At 40.4% G+C, this 10,000-nt stretch overlaps 1 protein-coding gene across 1 annotated transcript in view; it reads right to left on the reverse strand.

The window, feature by feature from the left end:
• Positions 1-10,000, reverse strand: part of LOC119577206 — an 85,854-nt gene that overhangs the window by 3,591 nt on the left and 72,263 nt on the right. The window contains exons 2-3 of the mRNA XM_037924937.1: positions 1,252-1,603; positions 220-353 (exon numbers count right to left, since the gene is read on the reverse strand). Of these exons, the coding sequence (XP_037780865.1) occupies positions 220-353; positions 1,252-1,603 (486 nt within the window). The remainder of the gene's footprint in view (positions 1-219; positions 354-1,251; positions 1,604-10,000) is intronic.

Here is a 10,000-nt window from a genome sequence, read left to right on the forward strand (position 1 = left end):
TTATCGAAATCTGTTACCTCATCAATTAATAAATTATGATATATAATTATCTATCATCTATTGTCATCTATCATTATCTATTATCATCTATCATCATCTGTTATCATCTATCATTATATCGAATATATATCAGAATAATATATAATATTAATAATATATCAGAATATCGTTACCATTTATCATCTATTATCATCTATTATCATCTATCATTATCTTTACCTGTTCTCCATTGACGTAGAAAGTGAGCTCTGCAGGAGGCTGTGAACGGGGCGAGGAACAGTTCAAAGCCACGTCCTCCTCCAGTTGATACGTATCCTGTGGGACGCTGATCCTCGGTTTCTCGTCAGGAAGGTCTGGGGATACGGGAGGATAAGGGAGATAAGAGATAGGATATAAGGGTAGTGAGGATAGGGTGGAAGGATGGAAGAGAGGTGAGGGGTGTGAATGGTTAGCTAGGGTTAGAGTGATCAGCTGTGCTTTAGTTTAGTATGTGATGGGGAGAGGGAGAGGGAGGAGGGAGGGAGAGAGGAAAGGAGGGAGAGACAGAAGGAGAGAGAGAGAGAGAGAGAGAGAGAGAGAGAGAGAGAGAGAGAGAGAGAGAGAGAGAGAGAGAGAGAATGTGATTGCATGCACTGCCAAAATGGAACGGTCTTTAATGTGGTTTTCTGCAATTCTAATGTAATCTCCTAAGAGGGGTGTGTACTAAATATAAACTGTATATTTTTTATGCAGAATATCGTTACCCTTAAAATGAAATTAGATTCTGACAGATTAAAACAATTACAGCACTAATGCTATACTACTCTACGCTCTGTTTTGTTAGAAATGTACGTGAAATAAAAAAAAGAAGAAAAAATGTCTGCCCTCTAAAACTTAAAGAAAACGGGATGTCCTGATGCCGAGACACTTTTCTCTCGTTCAGTTGCAGTTACTGAATAATACAAACACTACGAATACTAGTGATAATCATGATGTTACTACTACTATTACTACCAGAACTTATAATAATAATAATAATAATAATAATAATAATAATAAAATAATAATAACGATGATAATAATAATAATAATAATAATAATAACGATGATAATAATAATAATAATAATAATAATAATAATAATAATAACAACAACAATAACAACAGTAGTAGCAGTATTCGTATTAGCAGCAAAAGTATTAATAAATTTATAACAACAACAAGGCTACTGACAGCGAAAAAGGAGGCGCACAAAGGGGGCGACGCGACTCACCGACGACGGTCATGTAGGTGACGTGCGACTCGGTGTGGAAGGACGGCGCCTCCGCGGACACCTCGCAGCGGAACACGCCGGCGGCCGCCAGCGTCACGGCCTGGATGCGGACGCGGCCCTTGTGCGAGGCGGACGCGTCCACCCGCAGGGGCTCGCCGCGGATCTTGAATGTCTTCACGGGCGGGTCCTCCGCGGGCGTCCACCGGTAGAACTCGTCGAGGCCGAGGTACCACTTGAGGGCATAGATGCTTGTCGCCGTCGTCCGCCCACTCGCACTCCAGCCAGCCGCTCTCGCCCACGGCAAGGGGCGTCGACACGCCCACTTTGGTGATGTGCAGACCGCCCACCACATCTGCAGGGAGAGGGAGGACATTCGTAATTAATCTTTGGTTCATTAAACAAAAACAAGAACACAGGATATCAAAATAAAATCTGCTCCAACACCTCAACAGACAGAAATAAAAAGAAAAACGCGTAACTTGAAATAAAGTAAAGAAAACGTAACGCCCCCCCCCAAAAAAAAAAAAAAAAAAAAAAAAAAAAACGAGAAATCTCCACAGAAAATGGGAAACCAGCGCTCCTCTTCAAAAAGAAAACGAGAAACCTCCACAGAAAATGGGAAATCAGCGTCACTCCCGAACATGACTCAAGGAAAAAAAAAAAAGAGGAAAACCGACGTGACCTTGGAGCGCCTCGCCTGCAGGAGGAGCGACAGTACACGCCGACGGGACGCTATCTGTCACCCGTTCGCAGGAGGGACACCCGAGTCCAGGAAATCCTCTCGCAAACCACACATATCCTGCGTCCTTCTTCCCACACGCAGGAGGGTTTTAGGTGTTAGCCGTGCGGAACTTTTCCTTTTTCATGTGGCTTATACTGATTCTCCTTCGCCTTTCTTTTATGGTCGTTTCTTTCAGTGTCTTTTCTTCCTTTCTTTTTTTAATGTATATATGTATCTGACTATCTCAAATTTTGTCCTTCCTTTTCTTCCATCCCCTCTATCTCTCTTTATCTAAATTAATTTCACTCTTATTATCAACTCCCCTTTTCTCTTCCTCCCTCGTTAATCTCTCTTTAACCCCTCTACCCCTCCTCTCTCTCTCTCTTTCTCTCTCTGTTTAACTCTTCTACACCTCTCTCTCTCTCTCTCTCTCTCTCTCTAACCCTTCTCCCTCTCCCCCTCTCTCTCTCTCTCTCACTCTCAACTTGACGTGGAAGCAAGCACGAACCCACAGCTTAAGCCAGACAAGCCACTGAAACACCCGATCCTCACGCAGTTTAGATACCAGTATACATTATCTTTTTTTTTCTTTTCTTTCTTTCTCTCTCTTTCCCCCCACCAACGTTGTCACTAGATTGTGTTGGACATTTTTTTTTATCTTTTATCTTTTTACCTGGCAACAATTTTTTTTTCTCAACTTTCAATAATAGTCTGGCTTATCCGATTAATGTGTCGTCCACGGTTTAGCATGAGGTGGACTGGAAGGTTGAAGGGAGGGGAAGGGAGGAGGGGAAAGGAAGGGAAGGGAGGGGGAAGGAGGAGGGGAAAGGAAGGGAAGGGAGGGGAGAGAGGAGGAGGGGAAAGGAAGGGAAGGGAGGGGGAAGGAGGAGGGGAAAGGAAGGGAAGGGAGGGGAAGGAAGGGAAGGGAGGAGAGGGAGGAGGGGAAAGGAAGGGAAAGGAGGAGAGGGTGAAGGGGAAAGGAAGGGAAGGGAGGAGAGGGAAGAAAGAAGAAGAAAGGAAGGGAGAAGAGGGAAGAAAGAAAGGGAGGGGCGAAAGGAAGGGGAATGGAGGAGATATACGGAGGGAGGGAGGGAGGGAGAGAAGGACAGAGGAGAGAGAGGGTGGAAGGAGGAACATGGGAAAAGAAGAGAGGAGAAGGAGGAGAGACGGAAGAGGAAGAGAAGAGGGAGGAAAGGAAAAGAGAGAGGGAAGGAGAAATGGCGAGAGGAAGAGAAGGAGGAGAGAGAGGAAGGGTAGTGAGGGACAGAGAGGAAAGGGAAGTGAAGGAAGGATGGAAGGAGAGAGAAACGGGTAAATAAGGAAAGAGGAAGAACATGGGGAATAAGGGAAGGAGGGGTGAGTAGAGAGAAAGAGAAAGAGATAAAGAAAGAGAGGAAAGGGAGACAGGAAAAGAGAGAGACAGAAGACACAGAAGGAGGAACAGAGAGACAAAAAGAAATCCAAAGAGGAGACAGAAAGAAGAGAAAGAAAAGATAAAAAAAAAGAAACAAAGAAAAAGAGAATTCCTTTCACAACACCTCCCTGAAAAAGAAAGAAAGAAAGAAAGAAAGAAAGGGAAAAAAATATGCATTTACCATTTCCTGACTTTGCCACAAAGTCGATTAAAAAGAAAGTTTATTTTAAACTGCACTGTGATTCACGCTTTGTCTTCTAAAGCAAATCCTTTCTCTTTTTTCTTCACACACTTTTGTATATATATACATAAACCCATCTCGCTTGGATCAAAAAAGAAAAAAAATATATAAATAATATATTTATAAATAAGTAAAAAAAAACTAATAAAAATCACAAGAATAAGATTACATTACAAATGAAAATTGCACTAGCGAGAGAGAGAGAGAGAGAGAGAGAGAGAGAGAGAGAGAGAGAGAGAGAGAGAGAGAGAGAGAGAGAGAGAGAGAGAGAGAGAGAGAGAGAGAGAGAGAGAGAGAGAAAGAGAGAGAGAGAGAAAGAAAGAGATAGACAAACAGACAGACAAACAATCAAAGAAAGACACACAAAGGGATACAGAGAGAGAGAGAGAAAAGAAAAGGAAAGGGAGAAGAGATAATAAAAGAGAAAAAGGGTAAATTAGAAAAGGAGGGGAGGGGAGGGGGGGAACAGCTGAGCGCCAGTGGAATTTTGACTATAATCGTGTGAAAAGATTTTACAAAAATCCTATTTTATTCATGAGTCTCATATGGACGTCGAATTCTTGTCTTCACGCTGCCTTTCAAAACATTATAAAAATTATTCGACCTAAACTTGTTATTTAAACTTCAGCCAAGACGTTTACAATCGAAAAAAAACTACAACTATTAATGTTAATGATGATTAGAAAATGAAAATGTCGACTGAACCTGAGGATGCATTTTTAACATTTCCGAAGGTCATTTCGTGGAGTTCTTTGTTTATATATTCTCTCACAATGTTCTACAATCATTATATATATATATATATATATATATATATATATATATATATATATATATATATATATATTTATTTATCACACACACATCTATTAATCAAACATATTCGCACATTATATATGTGAGGGAGTTTGTGTGTACACTGCATGTATATGTCTGTCTATCTATATCTACGTAAATCTCTCTCTATATATGTGCGTGCGTATTTGTTTATTTGTTTGCATGTGCGCCTGTCCATGTGCGTATATCAATAACCTAAAAATAAGCAGACACACCTAAATTCACACAAAAAGACACGATAATCATCCTCATATTATTACCTTTAACCCCCCCCCCCCCTGGTGCTAAGCTAACCCAAATACTACAAAACGAAGACATTATCATCACTCACCATAGCGTATCATCAAGCAAGCAAATCGAACACAAAACAAGGAATCCTCCCCTAAAAGTAACCAAGACGAATATAAAAAAAAGAGACGGAAAAACATGGAAAAAATAACATAAAATAGCATGCAATCATAGCCTCTGTCCAAGAGCCCCAAGTTTAAAAATAAAATCCAAAGGCAAAATATTCGAGTCTAGCAAATTATTCGTCTTTTTTTTCCCACGTGTTCCTCAAAGTGCCAATTGCAAGTGCATCTTATTATCCGTAAAGGCCACGGTGATCTATTGTGGAAACCTCTAATCGACGGGAACTAAAGCTGTTGTTTTTTTCCTCCCCCTCACTCTCGTGTTGTTGGTAGACCACAATGGGCGTCCTGAGTGGGTGGCAAATACGCGAGTCTAAGGTTACTGGCGTCGTACAAGGGGGCGTGGCTAAGGCGAGTTTCCTCCTCTGTTTTGTGTTTCGGGTCGCTGTTTTCTAGGCTGGGGACTGAATCCGGATATATGCATTTGCACGTAGGTATACGGATGCACGAGGACACACAAACGCACACACATTCACTCACTCACACACTCTCTCTCCACACACACACACACACACACACACACACACACACACACACACACACACACGCACCACGCACACACACACTCACTCACACACACACACACTCACCTACACTCACACTCACACGTACTTTCACACACAGATCCGGAAGCATACACCAAAACAGACACGTATATACGCACACGTATCAATCTTCTCTTTATCTCCATACATTCATACATACGTACATAAGTGCACATAGTACATGTGTGTATATATATATATGTATATATATATATATATATATATATATATATATATATATTATATATATATATATATAAAGAGATAGAGGGATACATAAATACAAAAACACACATGCACACATATGCACACATACACATGACATATGATGATATCGATGATATAGTAGTAATACTAGTAATACTAGTAAAAGTACTAACAGCCAATACTATTAGCACACACGAAAACAAAACACAAAGCGCCATCTAGTCTCTGACTTTTCTCCCCTTCTCTTTTTCTAAAGAGAGCAAAAGAAAGAACAAAAGAAAGAAAGAAAAAAAAAAATGTGTAAGAATAGAAAAAAAGAGGACGAAAAAAAAAAAACGAAAAAGAAAAACAATTTTAGCTTCCAAGAGCTCAAATAGAGTGGAAATGGAGATTATTCCGTTACTTAAAATAGCTTCCTTCCTCCAAAAGGTGATCGGTGTCGCGTGACAAACGTGGCAGATGAGGAAAGCGGGGATTGGGTGAAGGAAGAAATGAAGGAAGAAGAAGGAGAAGGAGAAAAGGAGAAAAGAGGAGAAGGAGGGAGAGGGGGAGGTGAAGGGAGGAGGAGGAGGAGGAGGAGGAGGAGGTTGGAGAGAGGAAAGGAGGAGGAGGAAGAAGGAAAAGGATGAACGAAGGAGGAGGAAGGAGAAGGAAAAGGAAGAAAAGATGCTGGGTAAAGGAAAGAAGGAGATGAAAGGAGGAGAAGAGGAGGAAAAGGGAATAATTGAACGGAGGAGGGAAGGAGGAGAAAGAGGACAGAAGGAGGATGAAAAAAAAGAAAAGAAAAAGAGGAAGAGGAGGAAAGTGAAGAAAGGAGGAAGAAGGAGGGTGAAAGGGAGAAGGGAAGGAGCAGGAAAAAGAGAAGAAGGAAAGAGTAGGAGGAAGAGGAAGATAAAAAGAAGAGAAAGAAGGAGAAAGACTGAGGCGAGGGAAAGAAAACGCATAACAAAATAACGAGGGAAAAGTTTCGAAATTTGATACGATGAAGAGCCTATTTTGTGAATATTTTTTTTTCTTTCTTTTTCATTTCATTAGCGCCGTAAAAAAAAAAAGTTGTTTATTTGCCATTTTAGAAGGGATGATGAAGGCTGTGAAGAATGTGAGATCGAAGGACAAAGGAAAGAAAGGAGGAGGAAGAAAAAGTTAAAGGGAGGGCGATGGAACAGAAAAAGAAAAGGAAGAAAAAGAAAAGAGCAAAAAGAAAAAAAAAAAAAAAATATATATATATATTAAATAAAAACCAAACACCCACTATCAAGCAAACAAAAAATCAAGATTATAAAGTTATATTTACTCTTACCGGAAGAAGAAGAAGAAGAAGAAGAAGAAGAAGAAGAAAAAAAAAAAAAAAAAAGCGTATCCCCCCAGTTGCCTCCTCAACCCCCCCCCCCCATCTCTTTTCCAGGACCTAACACAGTTGACGTATAACCTTGTTATATGACTTAACTAGTAAGGAGATTATACGAGTTAAGTCATTATAACGTCGCCAATTACAACTTATTTCCCTCCCGCTTCTAAATTGGCTTTTTTTTTCATTATTTCCTTCTTCTTTTTAACCTTTCGATTCCCGACCTCGGGTTTTGTTTTATGAATTGAGGAGTGCGAATCACAACCTCTTTTTTCTTGTTGTCGTTAAAAAAAAAGGAGAGAGTTAAGAATTATTTCAGTTCATTTGTGTAACTAAAAACCGTAAAATAGGAATTAAATACGAGTTTACAGATCGTTGCTTATTTTAATTAGCGGGAACATTCTACGCGCTGTTTTCCTTAAAAAAGAAGGGAGGGTGGACTAAAAGACCGCGGGTTATATGAATCTCTTTCTTTTACTTAAAAAAAAGGTAAGAAAAAGAACAATAACAAAATAATAAAATCCTCGACTAGACGATACCTAACGTAGGTCTACACCAAGACGTAAACCGCGTGAAAAAAAAGCTAAAACAGCATTACGTAAAAAGTAATTAAAATGAAAATGAGTAACCCAGCGGTATTTCACACCTGCCCGATCCACGAGCCTAAACAATATTCTCGGGAATTAAATATAAATATTGCAATTTAAAATAATAGCAAAGGTAACAGTTGTAGTTGTAGTTATAGTAATAGTAACAATGATGATGATAGTAATAGTAATAATATTAGTAAAAGAATAACAATACTGATAACGATTATTATGATTAATAATAATAATAATAATAATAATAATAATAATAATAATAATAATAATAAGATGATGATGATAATAATGATGTTAATAGTAATAGTAGTAGTAGTAGTGGTAATAATAATGATAATAACAACACCAATAATAATAACAATAATGATAATGATAATAATAATAATATCAATATCATTGATAATAATAATAATAATAATGATTATGATGATGATAACAAAAACAATACTACTACTACTACTACTACTAATAATAATAATAATAATAATAAATAAAATAACAAAATACATATAAACACTTGACTGATTCAGAAACGCGCTGAATTAACATCCCAATCGAATAGAGAAAAATAACAATAATAACAAAGGAAAACAAGAAAAAAGATAAACCACTATTGCATTGCCCTGGTTGGGGTTGCCAGTTAGCAATTTATTCTCTTGCTCTACGTTTCCCCCGTCTTTCATCTTGCGTTTCTCCTTTTTCTTCCTTCTCTTCCCTTCTTTTCCTTTTCCTTCTTCTTCTTCGCTTTCATCTTACGTTTCTCCTTTTCCTTCCTTCTCTTCCCCTTTTTTCCCTCTTCCTTCTTCTTCGCTTTCATCCTTTCTTTTCTTATTCTCCTCTTTCGCTTAACTTCTTTTACCTCTATTTTTTTCCTTCTTTCTCTTTCCACATTTCTCTCTCCTCACCAATTCTTCCTTCATTTCTAACCTCTTCTTCCTTCTCCTCCTCCTTCTTCCCCTCCCCTCCACCACCACCTCCTCTCTTTTCCTCCTCCTCCTCCCTCATCCCCCTCTCCCCCACTCCCTCCCTTCCTCTACCTCCTCCCCTTCGCTATCCCCCCTCCAGCCCTCCCTCCCCCTCCCACTCCCTCCCCCTCCCACTCCCTTCCTCCTCCCATTCCTCCTCCTCCCCTTCCCTCCCTCCCTCCCACCCCTCCTCCCTTCTTCCCTCCCTCCCACCCCTCCTCCTTCCCTCCCTTTTCCTCTCCCCCTCCCTCCCACTCCTAATCCTCCCCCTCCCCCCCTTTTCCTCCCCAGGGGAAACGGCGGTCGGACATGCGGTAATTAGGAAAGACCGCACCATGACAAGCTGCGGTTGCGGATGCGGTCAGGTAGGAATACAAGGGGGGGGGGAGGGGAAGGAGGAAGCGATGGGAGGTGGGGAGGAGGGAGGAGGGAGGAGGGAGAAGGGAGGAGGGGAGAAGGAGGAGGAAGGAGGGAAGGGAAGTAAATGTCCACTAAGAGAGAATGAAAAGGACGTAATCATTATTGTGGTTGTTATTACTGTTATTATCATTGATGTTATTATTATCGACATCATTATTAATGGTTGCTTCTACTATTTGAGAGAGAGATAGAGAGAGAGAGAGGGAGAGAGAGAGAGAGAGAGAGAGAGAGAGAGAGAGAGAGAGAGAGAGAGAGAGAGAATGAAGAGAGAGAGAGAGAGAAAGAGAGAGAGAGAGAGAGAGAGAGAGAGAGAGAGAGAGAGAGAGAGAGAGAGAGAGAGAGAGAGAGAGAGAGAGAGAGAGAGAGAGAGAGAGAGGAGAGAGAGAGAGAGAGAGAGAGAGAGAGAGAGAGAGAGAGAGAGAGAGAGAGAGAGAGAGAGAGAGAGAGAGAGAGAGAGGGGAGAGAGAGAGAGAGAGAGAGAGAGAGAGAGAGAGAGAGAGCGAGAGAGAGAGAAAGATAGGGCGAACGAAAGAGAGAGAAAGACAGAAAGAAAGAAAGAAAGAGATGGATGGAAAGAGAGGAAGAAGATGAAAGCGAACAAAGGAGATAACACAAACTAAAACTAAAAATGGAAACAAGCTCAAAGAACAAAAAAAATACAGAAAATACGAGTCAGAATAAGAAAGAAAGAACAAGAGAGAAAGAAAAAGTTTAGAGGAAGAGAAAAAACAAGAAAACAAAATCAGAAATGGAATATTAGATGGAAAGGTTTCGATTCAGTGAAAATGTGAAAACGAAATTCGGATTAACACACACACACACATACACACATACACACACACATACACACACGCACACGCACGCACACACACACACACATACACACACACACACACACACACGCACACACACACATACACACACACATACACACACACGCACACACACACACACACACATACACACACACACACACCACACACACGACACACACACACAAAACAACATACCACACGCACGCACGCACACACACACACAC

The sequence above is a fragment of the Penaeus monodon genome, chromosome 9, assembly GCF_015228065.2.
Source record: "Penaeus monodon isolate SGIC_2016 chromosome 9, NSTDA_Pmon_1, whole genome shotgun sequence".
In the NCBI taxonomy this organism is placed as follows: Eukaryota; Metazoa; Arthropoda; class Malacostraca; order Decapoda; family Penaeidae; genus Penaeus; species Penaeus monodon.